Here is a 26,433-nt window from a genome sequence, read left to right on the forward strand (position 1 = left end):
AAATACTTGATTCTTTTGCTTTTTTTGGGCCAGTTTTCAAGATAATGGTTTGGTTCCTTTTCATCTTCCCAAGAGACCAATTTTATATGTTTCTATCTGTTGCAATTAGCATTTTTATTGAGTTCAAATTGTTCCTTCTCTGGCCACTAGATGCTTCTACACATTGCCTCCTGAGTACTTTTGCTGTGACCTCAGTTGTGTCTGATAGCTTCCTTGCTACCTGGTATGATAAGATCTGGTGTGACAAGATAGTACATGCTCAGCTGAGCTTAGTGATCAGCTGGGACTACAGGTGCCCGCCACCACACCCGGCTAATTTTTGTATTTTTAGGAGAGACGGGGTTTCACCCTGTTAGCCAGGATCGTCTTGATCTCCTGACCTCGTGATCTGCCCGCCTCAGCTTCCCAAAGTGCTGGGATTACAGGCGTGAGCCACCGTGCCTGGCTTGTTTATTTTATATCAGTGCAAGTTGGTACTCTTTGACCTACATCTCCCCATTTCCTCCCATTTCTGCCGCTGGTAACCACCATCCTACTCTGCTTTGATGTGTTTTACTTTTTTAGATTCTGCATATAAGTGAGATCATACAGTATTTGTCTTTCTGTGTCTAACTTATTTCACTTAGCATAATGTCCTCCAGGTTTATCCATGTTGTTACAAATGGCAGTGTCTCCTTTTTAAAGGCTGCATAATATTTCATTGTGAGTATATATATTAATCCATATATATGTATATATCCATATCCATATCGTATATGTATCACCATTTCTTTAGCCATTCATCCCTACATTTTAGGATTTTTTTTTTCATTTTAGGACATTTTCAAAGGATTGTAAAAATTCTAAAGAGAGAATACGCAACAGATTGTTCTTTGGATTATAGAGCCTAAACTATTTGCTGTCTAGTCTTTTACAGAAAAAATTTGCTGACATATACTCTAGTAGATTCTTCAGAAAGTGTCTGTGGGAACAATATTCTCTCAGTTTGTAACTTTGATAACAGCTGCTCTGTGCCTTTTATACTTTTACAAGTCATTTTTCCTGGATATAAGATTCTTGGCTTATTTTTCTTCCATATGTATATTAAATAGATTGTTCAATTTCTTCTGGGGGAAAAAAGTATTGATATTCTACAAGAAAAGAAAATTAGAAGCCAGTATTTCTGGTGAATATAGATGCAAAAATCCTCAACAAAATATTAGGAAACAAAATTCATCAGCACATTTATAAGGATCATTCACCATAATCAAATGGGACTTATATTTGGGATACAAAGGTGATTCAAAATAATGCAAATTAATAAATGCGATATACCACATTTACAGAATGAAGGACAAAAATCATATGATCACCTCAATAGATGCAGAAAAGGCATTTGACAAAATTCAGCATCTTTTCATGATAAAAACTCTCAACCAAATTAGATACAGAAGGAAGGTATGTCAACACAATAAAGACTATCATAAGCCCACAGCTGACATCATCCTCAGTGGTGAAAAGTTGAAAGCTTTTCCTGCAAGATCAGGAACAAGACAGAATACCCACTCTCACCCCAATTCTTTTTTTTTTTTTTTTTTTTTTTTCTGAGACATGGTTTCACTCTGTTGCCCAGGTTGGAAGGCAGTAGTGCAATCACAGCTCACTGCATCTCCTCCTCCAGGCTCAAGCAATCCTTCCACCTCAGCCTCCCAAGTAGCTGGGACTACAGGCACATACCCCCATGCCTGGCTAATTTTTGTATATTTTATAGAGTTGGGGTTTTGCCATGTTGCCCAGGCTAGTCTTAAACTCCTAGGCTCAAGCAGTCCACCCACCTTGCCCTCCTAAAGTGCTGGGATTACGGGTGTGAGCCACTGTGCCTGGCCTTACTCTCACCACTTCCGTTCAGTACAGTACTGGAGTCCTAGCCAGAGCAATTAAGCAAGAGACAGAAATAAAAGGCATCCACATCAGAAAGGAAGAAACTAAATTGTCTCTGTTTGCTGATGACATGATCTTACATATAGAAAGTCCTAAAGACTCCACCAAAAATTGTTAGAACTAGTTAATGAATTCAGTAAAATTTCAAGATACAAAGTCAACATTCAAAAATCAGTAGTGTTTCTATACACTAACAATGAACTGTCCAAAAAAGAAATGATGAAAACAATCTCATTCACAATAGCTACCAAAAAAAAAGAAAAGACTTATGAATAAATTTAAAATTTAATCAAGGAGGTGAAAGACTTGTACACTAAGAACTATAAAACACTGATGAAAGAAACTGAACACACTAATAAATGGAAACATATCCTGTATTCGTGGATTGGAATATTGTTTAAATGGCCACACTACCTAAAATGATCTATAAATTTCAATACAATCCCTATCAAAATTTCAATGACATTTTCACAGAAATAGAAAAAGCACTTGTAAAATTTATATAGAACTACAAAAAGCCCCAAATAGTCAAAGCAATCTTGATAGAAAAGAACAAAGCTGGATGCATCACAGTATTTGACTTCAAAATATACTGTAAAGCTATAGTAATCAGAATAGCATGGTACTGGCATAAAAACAGACATATAAACCAATGGAACTGAATAGAGAGCCCCCAGAAATAAACCCACATATTTATGGTCAGTTGATCTTAAGGGTGCCAAGAATACACAATAGGGAAAAGACAGTCTCTTAAATAATGTTGGGAAAACTGGATATCCACATGAGAAGAATGAAGTTAGACTCTTACCTCACATCATATACAACAACCAACTCAAAATGGATCAAAGTTTTATCTTGAAAAAAAAAAAAAAAATTTTTTTTTTCTTTTGAGACAGGGTCTCACTCTGTCACCCAGGCTGGAGTGCAGCGGTGTGATCTTGGCTCACTGCAACCTCCGCCTTCTGGGTTCAAGCGATTCTCTCACCTGAGCCTTCCTAGTAGCTGGGACTACAGGCATGTGCCACCATGCCCAACTAATTTTTGTTGTTGTTTTCTTTTTTCTTTCTTTTCTTTTTTTTTTCTTTGGTAGAGACGGGGTTTCACCATGTTGGCCAGGCTGGTCTTGAACTCCTGACCTTAAGAGACCCACCTTCCAGCTGGGCGCGGTGGCTTACGCCTGTAATCCCAGCACTTTGGGAGGCCGAGGCGGGTGGATCACAAGGTCAGGAGATCGAGACCATCCTGGCTAACACGGTGAAACCCCATTTTTACTAAAAATACAAAAAATTAGCCAGGTGTGGTGGTGGGTGCCTGTAATCCCAGCTACTCAGGCTGAGGCAGGAGAATGGCGTGAACCCAGGAGGTGGAGCTTGAAGTGAGCCGAGATCGCGTTGCTGCACTCCAGCCTGGGTGACAGAGTGAGACTCCGTCTGAAAAAAGAAAAAAAAAAATCCACCTGCCTCGGCCTCTCAAAGTGCTGGGATTACACGCATGAGCCGCCTGTACCTGGCCTCAAAATGGATTAAAGGTTTAAATGTAAAACCTGAAACTGTATAACTACCAGAAGAAGACATAAGGGAAAAGCTCTGTGACATTGGTCTGGGCAATGAATTTTTGGATTTGACCTCAAAAGCACTGGCAACAAAAACAAAAATGGTCATATGGGATTATGTCAAACAAAAAAGCTCTGCACAGTAAAGGAAACTATCAACAGAGTGAAGAGACAACCTATAGAATGGGTTGATATATTTGCAAACCATATATCTGATATGGAGTTAATATCCAAAATATATAAGGAACTCAATTCGGCAAGAAAACAAATCTAAAAAAATGGGCAAAGAACCTGATAGACATTTATCAAAAGAAGACATACAAATGGCCAACAGTTATATGAAAAAAATGCTTAGCATCACTAATCATCAGAGAAATGCAAATTAAAACTACAGTGTACCTCATACCTGTTAGAATGGCTATTATAAAAAAGATAGGCCAGGTGCAGTGGCTCACGCCTGTAATCCCTGCACTTTGGGAGGCCGAGGCGGGTGGATCACGAGGTCAGGAGGTCGAGACCATGCTGGCTAACACGGTGAAACCCCATCTCTACTAAAAATACAAAAAATTAGCCGGGTGTGGTGGCGGGTGCCTGTAGTCACAGCTACTTGGGAGGCTGAGGCAGGAGAATGGCGTGAACCCGGGAGGCAGAGCTTGCAGTAAGCCAAGATTGAGCCACTGCACTCCAGCCTGGGTGACAGAGCGAGACTCCGTCTCAAAGAAAAAATAAAAAAAAATAAAAAAAGATAACAAGTGTTGGCAAAGATGCGGAGAAAAGGGAGACCTATACACTGTTGGTGAGACTGTAACTTGGTACAGCTGTTATGGAAAACAACATGGAGGTTCCTCAAAAAATTGAAAATAGAGCTACCATATGATCCAGCAATCCCACTACCAGGTATGTACCCAAAGGAATTGAAATCAGAATGTGGTAGATATACCTGCACTCACATGTTCATTACAGCACTATTCACAATAGCCAAGATATCAACCCAAGTGTCCATTCACAGATGAATGGATAAAAAGAAAATGCGGCATACATACACAATGGAATACTATTTAGCCTTTAAAAGGAGGAAATCTTGTCATTTGCAACATCGTTAATAAACCTGTAGAACATTATTGTAAATGAAATAAGCCAGGCATGGAAAGACAAATACTTGGGATCTTATTTCTATGTAGAACCTAAAAAAGTCAAATTCATAGAAGCAAGAGTAGAATGGTGGTTACCAGGGCCTGGAGGTTAGAGGAGTGGGGATTAGAGATGTTGGATTAAAGGATATAAAATTTCATTTAGACAGGAAAAATAAGTTCAAGAGATGTATACTGTGGTAACTAATAGTTAATAACAGTGTATTCTATACTTGAAAATTGCTGAGACTAGATTTTAAATGTTCTCATGACAAAAAAGTGATTATGTGAGGTAATGCACATGTTAATTAGCTTGATTGAGCCATTTCACCATGTATACATATTTTAAAACATGTTATATATTCAGTTTTCATCAGTTTAAAAAACTTAATTAAAAAAAAAGTTTTGATGTTGAAAAGTCTGATCTAATTTTCTTCTATAGGTAATTTGGATATCTATACTTTGCCTAGATACTCAAATATTTTTTCTTTAAAGTGCAATAATTTTAATATGTTTTGTTGGTCATCATATAGCAGATATTCTCAGATATACCATGTGTTCTGTCAATATATAGATTAAAAAAACTTTTTAAAAATAATGTTTTCTTAAATTTTGGTTTTTAGTATTTGCTGTGTTCCCTTTGATTTTCTTCTTCAAAGACTCCTATTTTTCATTTAAGACTTTTTTTGCCTGTTAATATTTTTCACTTTCTTTTGAATTGTTTTATCTCTTCTTAAATTTAAAAAACATTTCATATATATATATATATGTATTTTTTTGAGGCAGAGCCTCACTTTGTCTCCCAGGCTGGAGTGCAGTGGTGTGATCTTGGCTCATTGCAACCTCTGCCTCCTGGGTTCAAGTGATTCTCCTGCGTCAGCCTCTCAAGTAGCTGCGAGTACAGGCATGTGCCATCATGCCTGGCTAATATCTTCTATTTTCAATTAGTTTAAATTGGAAAGCTTTTAAATCTTTGAAGGCATTCTATTTCACTTATAATTTCTTTTAAGATTCTCTTGTATTTATTAACTCTTGTCTTCCTTCTAGTTTAGTTTATTTCTGTAATAATTTTTCCTTCCATTTCTAAATTCCTGAGCTCTATCACCTTATTTCTAATATGATTTATGTATCATCTTCTCAGTGTCTTTTAGCTTGTTTTAAAATAGTAAGTTACAATTTTAATGTTTTGTGGGCATGTCTTTTTTTCTCTATAGGAATGTTCTTCTTCTTCTCTGTTTTCTTTTAACAACTCTTTATGGTATTTGACCAAATACTTTTTTGTCACTCATTTTTACTGAAAAACAGTTTTCTCAAGCTTTTGGGAGGAGGAATAGTTCAAGCTGTCTTTATTAATTTCATAGCTCTCCATCTCCTGTTTTTTGGTTTTGTTCTGGTAAAGCGTTAAATAATATGGTGGCTTGCTTTCTGAGACTTCCTGACTCCATAGCCTCCCCTCACTTGTATCGGGGCCTTCTCTTTCCTTTGTCTCTGTCACCATTGTAATTAGCCCAATTCTGATTCTCCTCCCAGAAGTTTCTAATTGCGATGTCCTGTCCTGGAAAGGAGCTTTGGCTGGTTGGTTTCAAGTTCATGTTTCCCATCTTTCTCTGGCCCCTTTGAGAACCTACCAGTGGCCCTTATAGTCACTTTTTGGTTTGATGAAACCCTTCCCAATTTCAACTGGTGTTCTCAAATAGATCTGCTCTGATTTTTAGAGTTTGGTTTATGGCTGCTGTGGTGTTCCCCATTCTCAGTTTTCAGATGTGCTGTTGCTTCTTTTTCTTTCACCACATTAACATTCATTCCATGAGGGGATTGTGGTTACTGTTGGTTGTCTCCACGAACTTGTATTTTGGAGTTTGTGAGCTACTTTGTCATCTAGTTTTGTTGTCCATGGTGTTTTAGTTTTGTTATTGGATTACTTTGCATGTTTTTAGGGAATGATTTGGTGAGATCAAAACTATTCAGAATAGTTTTTTCTATTTGGATGATCTCACCAAATCATCCCCTAAATCTATACAAATCAGGAAATCTATTCAAATAGGAAAAACTATTCTGTGATTACTCAGATTCCCTCTCATTTCCAGTGCCTAGTCACTCTGAGTGACTAGGGAGTCATTGCAGGATTTTGAGCAATGGAGTGACATGACCTGACTGGTGTTTTAAAGGCTCTGTCTGGTGATAGACTGAGAATAGACCATAGAAATGTAGAGGAAGAAGTAGGGGGACCTATTAGAAGAATGTTGCAGAAATAGGCTGGGTGGATCACTTGAGGTCAGGAGTTTGAGACCAGCCTGGCCAACATGGCGAAACCCTGTCTCTACTAAAAATACAAAAATTAGCTGGGCGTGGTAGTGGGTGCCTGTAATCCCAGCTACTCAGGAGGCTGAGGCTGGAGAATTGCCTGAGCCCATGAGGTGGACGTTGCAGTGTGCTGAGATTGTGCCACTGCACTCCAGCCTGGGCAACAAGAATGAGACTCCATCTCAAAAAAAAAAAAAAAAAAAAAAAAAAAAAAAATTGCAGAAATCCAGGTGACAGATGTTTGCTTGGACTTGGGGAGCAGCAGTGGAGTTAATGAGAAGTGGCCAGATTTGCATATATTTTGAGGTATAGTTGATAAGATTTCCTGATGGATTTGATGTGAAGTATGAGAGAATGTAGTTGAAAAATAACTCTGGTTTTGTCCTGAGCAACTGTAAGAATGGAGTTGCTTTTAACTGAGATTAGGAGGCTGAGGCTGCCGTGCGGGTAAGGTAGACTTTAGGGGTGACATAAAGAGTTCAGTTTGGACTATGTTGAGCTTGAGATAGTTATTAGACTTCTGAGTGAAGATACTCTTCGTGATTCTGCGAGTCCCATGACAGCATGAGGTAAAAAAAGAAAGACATTGGGCCGGGCGCAGTGGCTCACGCCTGTAATCCCAGCACTTTGGGAGGTCGAGGTGGGCGGATCACGAGGTCAGGAGATTGAGACCATCCTAGCTAACACGGTGAAACCCCATTTCTACTAAAGATACAAAAAAGTAGCTGGGCTTGGTGGCGGGCGCCTGTAGTCCCAGCTACTGGGAGGCTGAGGCAGGAGAATGGCGTGAACCCGGGAGGCGGAGCTTGCAGTGAGCCGAGATCGCACCACTGCACTCCAGCCCACTGCACTCCAGCCTGGGTGGCAGAGCGAGACTCCGTCTCAAAAAAAAAAAAAAAAAAAAAAGTTTATCATAGAAAATTGGAAAATATGGATAAGTTAGGTAAGAAAATAAAAATCATGCTTCATTGTAAACATTCTGATATGATTCTAAACATACATATAACATGCATTTAGAACACATTGCTTTTTTCTTTCCAACTTTTAGGTTCAGGGAGTACATGCACAGGTTTGCTACCGGTAAATTGTCTGTCACGGGGGTTTGGTGTACAGATTGTTTCATCACCCAGGTAATAAGCATAGTACTCTATGGGTAGTTTTTCGATCCTCACCTTCCTCCCACCCTCGACCCTTAAGTAGGCCCAAGCGTCTGTTGTTCCCTCCTTTGTATCTATGTGTGCTCAGTGCTTAGCTAGCGCTTATAAGTGAGAACATGCAGTATTTGGTTTTCTGTTCCTGTATTAATTCGCTTAGGATAATGGCCTCCAACTCCATCCATGTTGCTGCAAAGGACATTATTTCATTTTTTTTTTATAGCTGTGTAGTATTCCATGGTGTATATCTACCACATTTTCATCATCCAGTCCACTGTTGTGGGCATTTAGGTTGGTTCCATGTCTTAGCTATTGTGAACAGTGTTGCGATGAACATACAGTTACATGTGTCTTTATAGTAGAACGATTTATATTCCTGTGGGTATATATCCAGTAAGGGGGTTACTGGGTCTAATGGTAGTTCTGAGTTCTTTGAGAAATCTTCGAACTGCTGTCCGCAGTGGCTAAACTAATTTACATTCCCACCAGCAGATATAAGCATACTCTTTTCTTTGTTTTGTTTTGTTTTGTTTTAAAACTAAAGCTTATTCTGGCCAATTTACTCTACTATTTTCTAATAACAGCTCATAGATCAGAAACGGTCTTTGTTTTAAACCTTCCTATCCATATGAAACACAATGATGTTGGGGTAAGAGAGGCCTTTTCTCTAAATGAAAATACAATACTTATTCTGTATAATTCTAGAGGGCCCAGAGATGTGGAAATAATGTATTTGTAAGAATTATATTAAACAATCTTTATTTGATAAATAGTACCTTACAATCCTAATGCTATCTATCAAGCTTCAGTAAGAGCAATTTCAGCATCAAGTAATGAACAGTAGCTAAACTGACAAGAGATCAATCAAAAGGGCTTTAAATGGAGCAGCACCAGCTGATGTGCTGCTAAGGCTCTGGGCATTCAGGACTCTCCTACGGGGAAAACGGAATCAAACCAGCAAGTGCTCTGGACCTAAGCCTTCACATCGTGACCTGCCTCCCTCCTGGGGGATGTGGTGGCCCACAGTCCCCCTGGCACTTCTCGGCCCTTGTGGGCTGCAGACGGAAATCCTGGCACCAAAGGACAGCTTGGGAAAGGCTGGAATTTGACCTCACAGTCAGCTGGCTTCTGCCTATTGTGGTCATTTTCTTTCCAGAGCACCTAGAGCACTCGCACAGTGGACATGGAAGCCACCCAGCATTCTTGGGCTGTTTTCTCATAGAAGAGGATCTTCCCCTAAGCATTGGAAGTGTCTTTCTCCAATTCCTGGGCCAGATCTTGGGCCATCTTCTTGTAGGTCATGGGTCTGACACACACGGTTCAAATTTTCGTGGCTATTGTGAATGGGATTGTGTTTTTGATTTAGCTCTCAGCTCGGATATTGTTGGTATATGGAAGTGCTATTTTTGTACAATGATTTTGTATCCTGAAACTTTACTGAAGTTGTTTATCAGATCTAGGAGCTTTTGGGCAGAGACTGTGGGGTTTTCTAGGTATAAAGTCATATCGTCTGCAAATATGGAAGATAGTTGACTTCCACTCTTCCTGGATGCCTTTATTTATTTTTCTTACTACTCTATCTAGGACTTCCAGTACTGTGTTGAGTAGGAGTGGTGAGAGAGGGCATCCTGGTCTTATTCTGGTTCTCAATGGGAATACTTCCAGTATGGTATGCTTCCAGCAGCACATCAACTGGTGCTGCTCCCTTTAAAGCACTTTTGATTGATCTCTTGTTAGTTTAGCTATTGTTCATTACTTGATGCTGAAATTGCTCTTATTGAAGTTTGATAGATAGCATTAGAATTGTAAGGTACTATTTATCAAATAAAGATTGTTTAATATAATTCTTACAAATACATAATTTCCACATCTGTGGGCCCTCCAGAACATTTCAGCATGTTCTGGATGTTGGCTGTGGGTTTGTCATAGATATCACTTATTGTTTTGAGGTATGTTCCTTCGATGCCTAGCTTGTTGAGGGTTTTTAACATGAAGGGATGCTGAATTTTATTGAAAGCATTTTCTGTGTCTATCGAGATGATCATGTAGTTTTTGCCTTTAGTTCTGTTTATGTGATGAATCACATTTATTGGTTTGTGTATGTTGAACCAACCTTGCATCCCAGGGATAAAGCCTACTTGATTGTGGTGGATTAGCTTTTGATGTGCTTCTAGTCTCTGTTTCCTAGTATTTTTGTTGAGGATTTTTGCGTCTATGTTCATCAGGGATATTGGCCTGAAGTTTTCTTTTTTTGTTGTATCTCTGATAGGTTTTGGTGTCAGAATGATGCTGACCTCATAGAATAAGTTGGCAAGGAGTCCCTCTTCCTGAATTTTCGGGAATAGTTTCAGTAGGTTTGGTACAAGGTCTTCTTTATACATCTGATAGAGTTTGGTTATGAATCCTTCCTGTCTAGGGCTTTTTCTGGTTGGTAGGTTTTTTAGTACTAATTCAATTTAGGAACTCATTATTGGTCTGTAGAACACATTTTCACAAAGTTGAATTTCTATTGTATATACATTTTAAAATCTTCTTTCACAAGACGTGACCTGAGCATTTTCTAATAGTGAAAGTCTTTGAAAACATGGTTTTTAATGGTATTTCATTACATGTTTTACTGTAATAAACCTAACCACTTGGATTATGTACTCTTTCACTCATTCCTTTTTGCATGTCTGTTCCATCCCCTATGCTTTAATATGGAGGATTTGGTTTCTTGTAGTAGTTGCTGGGTATCATAATTCAGACCTGTGGTTTGGCAGTCAGCCTGGCTGTAGTGTTTAACTGAGTCTCGTGGAAGATCCATGCTTAAAATGAATGTCGTGGAGAATTATATTCACCTCAGTCATTCAAGACTTTGGCATAGACCCCATTCCTTGAGGAGGAGTTGCCGCCACTGTGACTGCCACAGACGGAAGGAAGCCTGGGCACTTGGGACTGGGGAGAACTTGCTAAGTCACAGATATCTTGTCTCAGTGTGCATGGGCCGTGTGTATTGAAATGTACCAGTCTGTGAGGCACTATGTTTTGAGGTCTCAGTAAGCTAAAGGGGGGTAGAATGGTATCTAGTTCATACCGTAGTATGCTTTAGATCTAAGTGTTGGTTAGTTCTGTAAGGACTGAAGGAATAGGGGAGATTTAATGAGCTCCTTGCAGTCTGCAGGTTATTATCGAGAAAAGAAAATTAGGCTCTCAGTTCCAGGCCCATTTCCCTCTAATCACTGTGTCCTTTTGAACAAAAGTTGGCAAACTTTTTCTGTAAAGGGCCAGATATTTTTAGCTTTGCAGGCCATATGATTTCTGTTGTAAGCATTGAGCTCTTCTGTTATAGAGCAAAAGCAGCCATAGGCAGTACAGGAACAAATGGCCATGGTTATGTTCTAGTAAAACTTTATTTACATAACAGGCAGCAGGCCAGATTGGAGCAATAGTTGTCAACTCCTGGTTTGAAAATATTTTGGAAACTGTGTCTCTGTCTGTTAGTGGTCATTATCCCCAGTCTCTTAGGATCAGAGTTTTTCTTAGATTACAAAACTGGATCATACAGACCTGACTTCCAGGTCTGCGTTCTCTCCACTACACTTTGCTGCCTCTTAGAAAAACATAAGCTAAATAACTAGAACCCATGGAAAGAGGGAAAAGCGAAGCCCAGAAAGCTGATGTGGGACTAAGAGGCAACTCTGAGAGTTTCAATGTGGAATGTTTGTGTGGCTCCCCAACCAGACCATGACCTCCTTGAATATTCGGACTGCATCGTATCTTGTTCTCATTTTCTATTTTATTTTAATGATCTATCCTTTGGGTTGAACGAATGTGTTTCTTGAACCCGATAAGTGCAACACTGAGTAAACACTTGTTTCTTTTCTCCCTTCCATCCTCCCAACTTAATAGCTTCAATACATTCTTAGCTCTCCTCACTTGCTATTCTGTAACCATACCACGTGGCTGGGCATGGTGGCTCATGCCTGTAGTCCCAGCACTTTGGGAAGCTGAGGTGGGCAGATCACCTGAGGTCAGGAGTTCAAGACCAGCCTGGCCAATGTGGCAAAACCCCACTAAAAATACAAAAATTAGCTGGGTATGGTGGTGGCCTGTAATCCCAGCTACTCAGGAGGCTGAGGCAGGAGAATCGCTTGAACCCAGAAGGCAGAGGTTATAGTGTGCTGAGATTGCGTCACTGCACTCCAGCCTGGGTGACAGAGCAAGAGTCCGTCTCAAAAAACAAAAACAAAAAAAACCCCAGGTTATCTCCATGAATGTGAATATTGATGTGGTCCTTCTGTCAGGAAGACATCACCTGAGACCACACACAGAAAGCCTATTTTTCCTTAGGATACAGTCCTACATCAGGGTTGACAAAGTTTTTTTGTAAGGGTTAGATAGGAAATATTTTAGATTTTGCAAGCCATATGGTCTCTTCCTCAGCTACTCAACTCTGCCGTTGTACTACAAGAGCAGCCATAGACAATCTATACATGAATGAGTGTGGCTGTGTTCTAGTAAACTTTACTTATGGATATTGATACTCAGATTTCACATGATTTTCATGTGTAATGAAATGTGATTATTTTTGTTTAAAACATTAAAAACGTAAAAGCCATTTTTTGCTTGCAGGCCAGACAAAAACAGGCAGTGTGAGCCAATTTAATTTAATGTGTGACTCATAGATGCTAACCCTTGCCTTAGCTGCTTAGTAACTTGCCCTAGTCATGTGTTACCCCATGAAAAGAATGGCCTACTTCTGTCATATTGTCTCTAACCTCTGTCATTTCATTTATGATGCTATGTATTATGTGTACCTTTGTCTCTCTCGCTGAATTCTGAGTATCTTGAGAGGTAGGCCATGACCTAGTCAGTCATCTTTGTATCCTTAATATCAAACCCACATAGTGGGTATTTAAGAAGTGACTGTTGAATTTGAATTTTATGCTTGATATATATAAAATGTCATTTCTGCTGATCTTAAAGAGAAACACTTGACTGATATGCATAGGTTTCCCATGTTCTTCCCCTTGAGAGGCCATAGTTAACTGCATTTGCTGCTAGCGGCTCTTGTAAACTCAGTGGTTATACAGCAAAGCCTTTGCAAAGTCTTTTATTTTAGAGCTCTTTTTCAGACAAGAAATGATTATACTTTTTCTTCAAATCATTTATTCAATCATAATGATAAATATGGCTTTCACTATTCTGATGAACCAGAGCTATCATCAGTGTGAAATAATAATAGCCGTTGTTTAGTGAGCATCTACTACATTCCAGTCAATTCAGATTTTTTCTCTAGATTTTTGGTGACCTTCTGATTACTATTAATTTACATGTTTTTTTATTGTTCTCTACATGTCAAACAAAACAAAGCAACAATATCAAAAACCCACATGCTTTTTCTTCATACTGTCTATATTATTGAATGACAAACATCTGTCCTTCAAGTCAAATATTAATTAATCATAGACTCCTTTCTCTTCTTCTTCACCCCGCCTTATCTAATTAGCCACTGTCTTAGCTTTTTTTTTTTTTTTTTTTAAAGATGGAGTCTTACCCTGTTGCCTAGTCTGGAGTGCAGTGGTGTGATCTCGGTTCACTGCAACCTCCATCTCCTAGCTTCAAGCAATTCTCCTGCCTCAGCCTCCCAAGTAGCTGGGATTACAGACATGCACCACCACACCTGGCTAATTTTTGTATTTTTAGTAGAGATGGGATTTCGCCATGTTGGCCAGGCTGGTCTCGAACTCCTGACCTCAAATAATCCACCCACTTTGGTCTCCCAGTGTCTTAGCAGTTTTAAAAATTATCTTTGGAATTTGTCTCATCTCTATTTCTAATTCATTTAATCTAATTGAAGCCTTAATCATTTCTTTTCTTCCAACATGTTGAGCATCTGTTCTGATTTTCCTGACCCCACTTGCCTCATTCTCCAATTATTCTTCCCATAGTTATCAGCACTGAATGCTAATAATAATACTTTGTTCATATCAGTTGTTATTAAAACTTTTCACTTATTCCTTATTATCTTCAAGGTAAGCCCAGCTTCCCAGTCCTGACATACAAGACTCTATGTGTGACCCCAATACTTAACACAGATGTGTTTCAGAATTCAGAATTTTTTGGATTTTAGAAAAGTAATACGGTTTATGCAATACGTATATAACATCCTCTGCTCATTCCTGAACACTGATGGGAGTGAATGGCAGGTGCTTTTAATAATTACGCTGAGGTAAATTATGCTAGGTGTAAACTGGACCTGTCCTGGGCAAACGAGGATGTTCTTTACAGAGGTTAAGAATGTCAAGCAAAGAACATTAGGGATGAAGCAATACAGGGAGAATAGATAGAGTGAAGGGAGCAGTGGGTTAAGTGGAGTCCTGGAGAAATATTTGAAAAGGGAGAAAGGAATGTGGCTCCTGAGGTAGGAGGGAAACCTGGAGCAGGTAGCCCCACAGAATCCCAGGGAAGAGGCATTGTTTTTCTATTATTTTGGAAGCAGATCCCCTTTAGGAGACTCCTCATCAGATAATGATTATTCACTAAGAGGTTATATTCTTAATTAAAAGGGCCTTTACCTTTTCTTAGACTACTATGTTTGAATAACTTTTTATGTATTACGATATAAAAGTCTCTTTTAAGCATTTCTGTTTTATAGTCATTTGGCCAAAATCTAATTCAGATCCAGCTTAAATCCAAATGTCATTTGATGCTACATTTTATCCTGAGGTTGCTAGTTATTTAGTCAAATATAGTGAGTATAATCACTACAGGCTTAGAGTAAATTTCCATGTCAAGAGGTAGAACACATTTATTCTGTAATATTGAATCCTGTAATATTGAAAATCAAAAACAGCCCTTTTTTTTCTTCTGTAGAAAATAAGATTTTTAAGGAAGGCAGCAGGAAAATAGAACAAGTGAATATTTTACATTCTTAGTGGTTTATGGTTGGCAGTTTTCCCCCAACATTTTTTTATGAAAAGTTAAAATGTACAGAAGAATTGAAAGACTTATACCCACCAGCTAGATTGTGCCATTAACATGTTGCTGTATTTACTTTATCACTGTCCATCTATCTGACCATCTATTTGTCCCTCTTTCCATCCATCAGTCTATCTTTTTTTTGGTAAGCATTTCAAGTAAGTTGACTGGCAATTTTTCTAAGCAGCCGTATCTTTATTTTGTTACTTTTTTTCCTGGATGTTGTAATTACAGTGTCAAGACATTTAATAATGCACATGTTTCAGCTAACCCTTTTTCCAATTTCTAGAAATCTGAGATTGCCAATAATCCCTGTCAATCTTAAATTATTTTTTAATTCTGGTAAATAGTGTCAAACCTGATTAGTGCCCTCTTTCTCAATTGTTTTGTAATCCAGACAATTAAAACTGTTAGTCATTAAAACATAATTTATAGTGGTTTTAAAGCATGATTTTCTAAAAAATTTTAAATAAATATTTATTCATATTATGTTGTTTTCAGAGTGGAGAGATCTACAGACCAAGTAATCAAGCCAGTCAATGTAGGAGCTCTATCAAAATGGGTTGGGAAGATACCGCCAGATGTTTTACAAGACATGGCAGTGATTGCTCCTATGCTTGCCAAGCTTGGATATGACCCATATGCCAACCCACCTAACTACGGAAAACCTGATCCCAAAATTATTGAAAACACTCGAAGGGTAAGTGAGATTTTTTAAAGCAACTGAGAAAACTAGATTTTGAATTTGGGATCTGAATACTTTTTTTCTTATTTTATTTCTTGCTATTTAATGATCAGAAAAATATTTTGAATTTGAAAAATTTGGGCCCAGCGGCCTGGCACGCTGGCTCATGCCTGTAATCCCAGCACTTTGGGAGGTCGAGGCGGGTGGATCACAAGGTCAGGAGATCGAGACCATCCTGGCTAACACGGTGAAACCCCTTCTCTACTAAATACACAAAAAATTAGCCAGGCGTGGTGGTGGGCGCCCGTAGTCCCAGCTACTTGGGAGGCTGTGGCAGGAGAACGGCATGAACCCGGGAGGCAGAGCTTGCAGTGAGTAGAGATCACGCCACTGCACTCCAGCCTGGGTGACAGAGCGAGACTCCATCTCAAAAAAAAAAAAAAAAAAAAGAAAAACTTGGGCCCAGCATAGGGCTGACACCTGTAGTTTCAGCACTTTGGAAGGCCGAGATGGGAGTGAGCCCAGGATTTCAAGACTAGCCTGGGCAACATAGTGAGACCCCCATCTCTACAAAGAATATAAAAATTATCCAGGCATGGTGGCACATGACTCTAGTCCCAGCTACTTGGGAGGCTGAGGTGGGAGGATTGATTGAGCCTGAGAGGTCAAGGCTGCAGTGAGCTGAGACTATGCCACTGTACTGTAGCCTGGGTGACAGAGCAAGACCCCGTCTCAAAATAAGAAAAAAGAATGAAGAAAAATTATATTTTAGAATGCTTTCTTATCAGCAGTCTTCCACTGCATTTTAAGGATAACTGGCTTGTTGGGGATAGTTCTTAGGGTATTTTGCTCAGTTTCTAGGAATGATACTCACTGTTGGGAGATTTATTCTCAGCCAATTACTGCAGATCTGCATAAACACCATAATTATTAGTGACCTTACTTCTGATTTCTTTCTTTCTGTAAATCTAATAGCCACTTTACTTTTAAACCTTTGTTTAGATGAGGCATAATTTTTGGATACCTAAAAGCTAAACATTGGTTACACTAGAAAAATTATTAAACACTAGCCTTCTGATTAAGAGAAAGTTGCTATTAAAGTGACATTACAGTTTTTATTTTAATAAGTTATGCTCACGTCTTTACAATATATTGTTTCAGAAAGTGCTGAAAACTCAGAGCTAGATTATATAGCCTACCAGTTGAGTCTATTTCAAATCAGATCTTATACATTCTTTTCTTTATTGCAGTAAGATATATTTAACATAAAATTTACCACTCTGACACTTTTTAAAGTGCACAATTCAGTGGCATTAAATACATTCACATTGTTGTGCAACCATCACCACCATCCATCTCCAGAACATTTTTTGTCTTCCCAAACTGAAATTCTGTACCCATACTCTTCATTGCCTGGTCCCTGTCAACTGCAGTTTTTTGTGTCACTTGTATATATTCTTTTTTGAAACTACATTTCAAATAAGACAACCATGTTAGCATAAGTTCACTGATAGGCTATTTGATTCCAAGGTGAAAATTCCTTGGCTTTGTCTGATATTCTCTTGTTTATATCAGTGTCCTTCCCTCCCTACAACCATAACCGTATCATGTTTTTATTCTGTATTTTGATAACTTTAATTGATAAATTTATGCCACATTTATTTCATGAGATTAATTTCTATGTGAATTCCTTTCTCTTAGGTATTACTTTTATTTCCCCGTTTCAATTCATTATTAGCAGCTATATGGGAAGAGCTGCCTTCTTGTAAACCATCACATATGAGGGCAAATTAAAAAAAATAATAATCGCTATCCTCTTTACACTTTTTATATATATATATTTCCATTATAAAAATATAATCTCATTATATGAAACTTACAAAATTCAAAGGATAAGAGAATAAAAATCACCTGTAATGTTCCCACCTAGACACATACACATATTATTCTTTTTTATTTTCTTATTTATTTACACATATTATTCTTAATATTTTTATGTATTTTCTCTCCTCTGCATTATGTTAAACAAAGGTAAGATTACGTATATCATCTTACCTTTATATACACAGTTTTGTATCCAGTCCTTTTAATATTCACGAGCATTTTCCCATTGTGTGCATGCTTTTTAAACATAATTTTTATAGTTATAAACCTTCATAGAAGCTACCTTAAATTCTTTCTGAAGCACAGTAGTAAGTGAATGAATAAATCAACAAACAAAATACATTTCCCTGGTAGATGTTCTACAATTGATTTTACCATTTTGTTGTTTACCGTTTTCTCTTTGACAAATTGTGCTGCAGTGAACATCTTTGCAGATACTCAAGTTTAGGATTTTTTTTTTAAGGTAGGATCAATAAAAATAGAACTAAACCAGGGTAAAGTATCTGAGATTTTTAAAAGGTGTTTGATATCTATTGATACTAAAAAACAACAACAAAAAAACCTTTGGGCTGGCCACAGTGGCTCACGCCTGTAATCCCAGCATTTTGGGAGGCTGAGGTGGGTGGATCGCTTGAGCTCAGGAGTTCAAGACCAGCCTGGACAACGTGGCAAAACCCCATCTCTACAAAAAATACAAAAGTTAGCCAGGTGTGGTGGCACATGCCTCTGGTTTCAGCTGCTTGGGAGGCTGAGGTGAGAGGATTGCTTGAGCCCAGAATTTTGAGGTTACAGTGAGCTGAGACTGTGCCACTGCACTCCAGCCTGGGTGATGGAGCGAGACCCTGTCTCAAGAAAACAAAAACAAAAAACAAACAAACAAAAAATCTTTGAACTACCAGCATAATTGAGGTAATTTATTTTAGATTTTTGTTGGTTTTAATAGATTTCATTGATTAATGTAATTGAACATTTTCCAGTTATTAGCTATATGTATATATTCTTTTATGAACTGTCTAAGTTTTTACTTTATTTATTTGAGACAGAGTCTTGCTCTGTTGGCACAATCTTGGCTTACTGCAACCTGTGTCTCCTGGGTTCAAGTGATGATTCTCTTGCCTCAGGTGGGATTATAGGCACATGCTACCACGCCTGGCTAATTTTTTTTAATTTTTTATTTTTAGTAAAGATAGGGTTTCGTTGTGTTGGCCTGGCTGATCTCAAACTCCTGACCTCAAGTGATCTACCTGCCTTGACCTCCCAAAGTGCTAGGATTACATGAGCCACTCTTTAAAGTTTTATATGTATTAAAGTTTTGTGAGCTCTTTGTAATTGGTAATTCATAGCTTTGCACAAAAGTGAAAGGGTTTTTTATTACCAAGATACATGTACAATGCTATTTTGAGGGTTCTTAGGCAGTAGACATTATAGTTTTCCTACATGCAAATTGGCTTGGCTAGATTATCCTTTGCTTTCTTGAGTGGTGGGTTGGGAAGAATGCTATGGTTTCAATCCATGTGACTAAAGAATCTATTTCATACACACTTGTGGTTTTTGAAAGGATTTCAAAATACCCACTGAAATTAAAAAACACCCACCCTTTTTTTTTTCCCCTGTCTCTGCCTATCTTTAAAGTGACAGATAATTTTGAGGAAGAAAAGATGAAGTGTGAACTATAAAGGGTGTTTTTGGGCCTTTTGTGGTAATGCATACAAACTGACAGTCTTGTCTTGTGAGGATAGGTTTCATAAGACCTTTTTGCAAACTAAATCCTGTGTATCTTCAAAGTTTTTTGCCTGTAATAAGTCAGATGCTAATGTACCCAGCACTGATGATCATGAGGTTTTTGTAAAGCAGTGCTTGAGAAGAGATGGTTGACCGTTAGCTATCATATGAGATGGGCCCCAGAGAAAGAGGTGGCTGGCGAAGGTGTTTTCCTTAGTTATGGGGTGATAGTGGGAGAAAAATAACATTTTGACTGAGAATATAGGATTTATATCTCTAAGCCTAAAAATGCTGGGTTGGTTTTTTTTTTTTTTTTTTTGGTACAATTCTGGGTAGTCTGCAAGTAATATTGAGTCAGCACATTTTAAGGACATATTGCCCAATATTGAATGGATAATCATGCTTCATGGTTACTGTGACTCACATAGTAAATTGGTAATGAAACGTTAACATATTTTGTACCCTGTCCCACCATAGTCTCTAATCCTAAAATTATAGTATATTTCAGTAAATGGTGCTGTCTAGGTTACATCGTCAGCCTTCTTGCATAGATTCTTAACCTTTTAGACTAGGAACTTATTTGAGAATTTGATGAATCCTGTGGATCCCCACCTCAGAAATACAGACACATGAATACACAGATTTCACTCACAATTTCAGTGGATACATAGATATACCAGAAGTCCATCAGATTAAGGACTCCTATTAGCCACAATTTCAGTGGATGCATGTGTGCCAGAAGCCTGACAGATTAAGGACTCCTATTTTATAGTCTCCTTGCTCAAGCTCATCCACTCATAGGGCTTTCATTACAGCCTATTTGCTGATTATCATAAATCTGTATTTCCTAGTGGGTCTCTTTCCTGAGCCCTAGGTTCATTATTTCCAACTGTCTTCTGTATGTGTCCACTGGAGTGCTCTCAAGGACCTCAAATTCAAAGTCCAAAATTGAATTTATTTTCTAAACTTGTTCCCTGAGAGGCAGAAGCTAGGTGGAATTGTTTATTAAACTGAGCAGGAATCCACCTTGAGAGTGGGGATGATGCTGTGCTCATCTATACTTGCAGTACCTATGAGCCAGAGAGCAGATTTGAGGAACAGAGTCCTCAGGGCACATGGCTCAAACCCCAAAACAATTCAAGGACCTGGTTGCTAAACTTACAGAGCTGAAAAGCAGATCCAATTTATGAATGGAATATTTAGTTGGAAACCTGAGTAGATAGTACTGAGGAAGAGCAAGTGATCAAATGGAAAAGCATGTACCAAGGTGCAGAACCCACAGTAACAGACAAGAAGAAACATGAAAATGAAGTCAGCTGGGACAGGGGTTAGATTAAATCCCTAAACCAAACAACAAAAAGCTGCAGCAGCAGTTGGAATTGATATTCTTACATTAAAGGTAAAGCCTGGAATGAATGCATACTTGTGTTTTCTGGTTCCTATACTCAGCAAAAACTGCTTGTTCCTGTTGTTTTCTGTCTCCATACATAGCATGCTTATTCACTCAGTTACCCAAATTAGGTCTCCTTACTTAAAATTCATGAATGACTCCACTGTTACTACAGGATAGAGTCTAGACTTCTTAGAATGACATTTACTTTTCTAGTATTTGGGTATTTTCTCATTATCTTTTTGTTGTTGATTTCTAATGTGACCATTATGGTCAGAGAACACTCATTATGGTTTGTTTCAGTCCTTTGAAATATATTGAATATTGTTTTATGGCCAGTATATGGTCTTATGTGAGCACTTGAAAAAATATGTATTCTGTGATTGTTGCAGAGTTCTGTAAATATCAGTGAGGTCAAGAAATTTCATAGTGTTGTTACAGTCTAGATCTTATTTGATTTTTTGGTCTGCTTTATTAATGTTGGGAAAATTATGAATTTTTCAATTTTTCCTTACATTTCTAGCAATTTTGTTTCATGTATTTAGGATCTATATTATTGGGAACACACCCATTTAGACCTTCTTGAAGAATTAATTCTTTTGTAATTATGAAATATTTCTCTTTATCTCTGCTGTTACCCTCTGAAAGTCTACTTTATCTGATATGAATATAGCCACAACAGTGTTTTTATGTATACTATATACATGGTATATTTTCCCCATTCTTTTACTTTTAATCTGTGTCTTTATATAGCTGGCTTTGTTTGTTAATCCAGTTTTATAGTCTCTGCCTTTTAAATGGAGAGTTAATCCACTTACATTTAATGTGATTATTCATCTGATTGGATTTAAAACTACCATCTTGCTATTTGTTTTTTATTTAAATCATCTATTTTTGTTTCTTTGTTTCTCTTTTCCTGCCTTCTTTTGGATTAATCTTTTTTGGTATTCCATTTTATATATTATCTCCTCTTTTTAGCTATACCTCTATTTTTTGTTTTTGTTTTTGCTTATAGTGGTTACTGTAAGACATGGGCTGCACATTTTTTATATTGTAAAAATCCAGATAGTAGGCCGGGCGCAGTGGCTCACACCTGTAATCCCAGCACTTTGGGAGGCTGAGGCAGGTGGATCACAAGGTCAGGAGATCGAGACCATCCTGGCTAACACAGTGAAACCCCCGTCTCTACTAAAAATACAAAAAGAATTAGCTGGGCTTGGTTGTGGGCACCTGTAGTCCCAGCTACTTGGGAGGCTAAGGCAGGAGAATGGCATGAACCTGGGAGGCGGAGCTTGCAGTGAGCTGTGATCACTCCACTGCACTCCAGCCTGGGCAACAGAGCGAGACACTGTCTCAAAAAAAAAAAAAAAACCCAGATAGTAAATATATTATGCTTTGTGGGCCACAGTTGGGCTCTTTGTTCTTTACTTGAAGATCCAGATTTTCATCTGGCATCATTTCTCTTTAGCCTGACGAACTTACTTTAGCAGTTCTTATAGTAAAGATATGTTGACTACTAATGTTTTTAGGTTTTTTTTTTTTTTTAATTTGAAAATGTGTTTTCTTTTTTAAATTTGAGAATATTTTGCTGGACATAGAGTTCTAGGCTATTGGTCGTTTTGTATTTTTTTTAACTTTCAACATTAAAAAGATACTATTTTATTGGCTTCCCATGTTTTTGATGAAAGTCAGCTGACATTCTTATGAATGTAATTTTTTTCTTTGACTGCTATAAGATTTTTCCCTATTTTTGGTTTTCAGCAGTTTGATTATAATACACCAAATTCGTAGCTCCGTTCTACTGCCATCTCCTGTGTGGGCCTCAGTTTTGATTAGTTTTTATTAGCCTACCTTTGAATTCATTGATCCCTTTTTCTGTGTCCAGTCTGCTGTTAAGCCCATCTGGTGACTTCTTCATTTCAGATCATTTATTTTTCAGTTCTAGAATTTCCCTTTCTCTGCTGGAATTCTTTGCTCTTTACCCATTCTGTTGATCTTTTCCTCTAAATTATTTAACATATTCATAATAACTTTTAAAGTCTTCATCCATGGATCTCTCCCTGTTGACTTTGTTTCTTTATTATGGGTTATAGGCACCCCTTGGAGAGACTGTGGGTTTCGTTCCAGACCACCAAAATAAAGTGAATATCCCAATAAAGCAAGTCACACATAATTTGGTTTCCCAGTACATATAAAAGTTATACACTATATTGTAGTCTGTTCAGTCTGTAGTAGCATTATGTCAAAAGAAAACACAATGCATATGCCTTAATTTAAAATACTTTATTGCTAAAAAAAAATGCTAGCAATCATCCAAGCCTTCAGCAAGTCATAATCATTTTGCTGGTGGAGACTCTTACCTCCATGTTGATGACTGCTAGACCATTCAGGGTGGTGGTTGCTAAAGATTGGGGGTGACTATAGCAATTTGTTTTGTTATGTAATATTCTATATCCTTTGCTGTCTTTTCAACAATGTTCACAGCATCTTCACCAGGAGTAGATTCCATCTCAAGAACCACTTTCTCTGCTCATTCTTAAGAAGCAACTCATTCATTCAAGTTCAATCATAAGATTGTAGCAATTCAACCACATCTTCAGGCTCACTTCTAGTTATAGTTCTTTTGCTATTTCTACCACATCTGCAGTTCCTTCCTCCACTGAAGTCTTGAACCCCTCAATGTCATCCATCTGATTCTTCCAAATTCCTGTTAACATTGAAATTTTGACCTCCTCCCATGAATTACGAATGTTATTAATGGCATCTAAAATGATGAACCCTTTCCAGAAGGTTTGCAGTTGACTTTGTGCAAATCCATCAGAGGAGTTGGTATCTATGGCAGCTATAGCCTTAAGAAATGTATTTCTTAAATAATAATCTTGACAGGGCCAGGTGCAGTGTCTTAAACCTGTAATCCCAGCACTTTGGGAGGCCAAGGTGGGTGGATCACCTGAGGTCAGGAGTTCAAGACCAGCCTGGCCAACATGGCGAAACCCCATCTCTACTAAAAATACAAAAATTAGCTGGGTGTGGTGGCGCATGTGTGTAATCCCAGCCACTCAAGAGGCTGAGGCAAGAGAATCGCTTGAACCGGGGAGGGAGAGGTTGCAGTGAGCCAAGATTATGCCACTGCACTCCAGCCTGGGTGACAGAGCGAGACTCCATCTCAAAAAAAAAAAACAAAATACAAAACCAACTTGACAGTAGAAATTACTCCTTGATCCATGGACTACAGAATGGATACTGTGTTAGCAAGCATGAAAACAGCATTCATCTCCTTGTATATCTCTATCAGAACTCGTGGGTGACAAGGTGCATTGTCAACGAGCAATAGTATTTTGTGAGAAATCTTTTTTCCTAAGCAATAGGTCTCAACAGTGGGCTGAAAATTGCACTTTTATGTTATGGAGATAGCTTCTTTCCTTAATCTTCATGAACAAACAACCTCTACTAGCCTCCAACTTTTCCTCTCACAGCCTTTATAAAATTGAAGAGAATTAGGGCCTTGCTCTGGATTAGGCTTTGGCTTAAGGGAATGTCGTGGCTGGCTTTATCTGTCTAGTCCACTAAAACTTTTGCCATGTCTACAGTAAGACTCTCACTTTCTTACCACTTGTGTGTTCATTGGAGTAGCACTTGAATTTACTTCAAGAACTTTTCCTTTGTATTCACAACTTGACTATTTGATGCAAGAGGCCTGGCTTTCAGCTTATCTTGGCTTTCAACATACCTTCCTCACTAAGCTTGATTGTTTCTAGCTTCTGACTTAAAGTGAGAGATATGCGACTATTCCTTTCGTTTGGACACTTAGAGCCCATTGTTGGATTATTAATTGGCCTTTTTTCAATATCAATGTGTCACAGGAACAGGGAGGCCCAAGGAGAGGGAGAGAGATGGGGGAACAAACAGCCAGTTGGTGTAGCAGTCAGAACATACACAACATTGATTAAGTTAATTATGTTATATGGGCTTAGGATCCTGGCACCCCAAAACAATTACATGGTAACATCAAAGATCTCTGATCGCACATCACCATAACAGATACAATAATGAAGAAGCTTCAGATATTGCAAGAATTACCACAGTGTCATAAAGAGACATGAAGGGAGTGCATGTTGTTGGAAAAATGTCACCAACAGACTTGCTCACCACAGGATTACCACACACCTTCAATTTGTAAAAAACACAACATCTGCAAAGCACAATGAAATGAGGTATGCCTGTACTCATTTGCTTCTTCACATGTCTTAGAAGTTTTAACTGCATACTGGACCTTTTGTATAAAAGAAGGGTAGAGAATGAACTAGGTAACACTTTTTGTTTTATTTTTGTTAAAGAGAGCAGTTCTTTCCTCCAGCAGGTAGCTAAGGTGATCACTCAAATTTGACAGCGAATCAAGCTGAGCTGGGGCTGAGCAGTAGCTTTAATTGATTTCAGTTTGCCTCTGGATTCAAATGAGATTAAGGAAATTTGACTTTTAGCCCAACCTTAGCTTTCTGTATCATTTAGACGAGGGGTTCATTTCTTTGATTTTAGCAAGATTGCAGCTGGGAGGCAGTTGGGTTGAAGATTAAATTAATTTACTTTACCTCTGGATTGCAACTATAGCAGGGCCCTGGAACCCAAGCACCACACAGCATTGGGAGATCTCTTTCTGTCTCTCACTGTGCTCCCACCAGCACTTACTAAGATTCTCTTGTAGTATTACATGTAATTGTCAGGTCAAGAGATTTGTTTTTACACTTGGGACTCTTTCAGATTCTAATTAATCATACCAGTCCACAGTCTCACTAAAAGTTTGGCTTCTTTCAGCAAAATCTTTCCACCTATGGGAGACCTCCTTTTCTGCCCACTTGTACCCAGACAGGCAATTGATTCAAGGTAGCTAGAAACAGGCTTTTGTTTCTCTGTGAAGAACTCATCCTTCTCCAGAAATTGGCTCAGTTAGACTTCTTGGCATTCATTTACTGCTTTTTCATGGCTTTACAGAAAAGTATGCAGTTTAGTTTATCTGGTGTTTTCTTGTTTTGATGAGAGCAGTGGTCTTTTGGGATCAGCTGCATTCAAACCAGGTTGGAACGCTTTAGAATGATGGCATTAAGATTCTTTGCCTTCTGCTTTCAACCTTCCTTTTCAACCTCATCTCTTTTTATTCTTTTAACCACACCACAGTGCCTCCCTTTCATTCCCACAGCACATTGTATACCTCCATACCTTTGTTCCTTCTGCCTTGATTGTCCTTCTTCTCATCTTACAATTTTGTCCTTTAAAACTCAACTCACATGACACCTCTTCTGTGCCACAGATCCTCCTGCTACAATGTACCTACCTTTACTTGTGTACTTTCACATTATATTGTGATGATTTATATTATATGCTGCTGCTTTTAAACTAAGGACATGCCAGACATGCCTTCATCTGAAAATGTTAATATAGTTCAAAGTGATGCTATAGTCTTTGTTTAGTTAAAGTAACAACTTTCTGGTCTGAAAAAAAAAAAGACTATGCATCCCTTCAACAGAATAAGATAGTTTTAAAAGTAATGATATGGGAGCATCTCTAAGATATGGTCAGTGTTATGTTTTACCATTTGTATTTAGAAAAACAGCTGTGTGTGTGTGTGTGTGTGTATGTATGTATGTATGTATGTATGTATGTATGTATTAATTTATTTTGAAACGGAGTCTCATTCTGTCACCCAGGCTGGAGTTCAGTGGTGCGATCTCTGC

General features: G+C 38.2%; 1 protein-coding gene across 8 annotated transcripts in view; it reads left to right on the plus strand.

Annotated features, from left to right (window-relative positions):
- The window catches only part of TPST1 (tyrosylprotein sulfotransferase 1), a 149,352-nt gene that overhangs the window by 57,518 nt on the left and 65,401 nt on the right, over positions 1–26,433 (plus strand). For all 8 annotated transcript variants that reach the window (XM_019031443.4, XM_055346985.2, XM_004045519.5 and 5 more), the window contains exon 3: positions 15,525–15,723. In XM_019031443.4, the coding sequence (XP_018886988.1) occupies positions 15,525–15,723 (199 nt within the window). The remainder of the gene's footprint in view (positions 1–15,524; positions 15,724–26,433) is intronic.

This window comes from Gorilla gorilla, chromosome 6 (genome assembly GCF_029281585.2).
Source record: "Gorilla gorilla gorilla isolate KB3781 chromosome 6, NHGRI_mGorGor1-v2.1_pri, whole genome shotgun sequence".
In the NCBI taxonomy this organism is placed as follows: domain Eukaryota; kingdom Metazoa; phylum Chordata; class Mammalia; order Primates; family Hominidae; genus Gorilla; species Gorilla gorilla.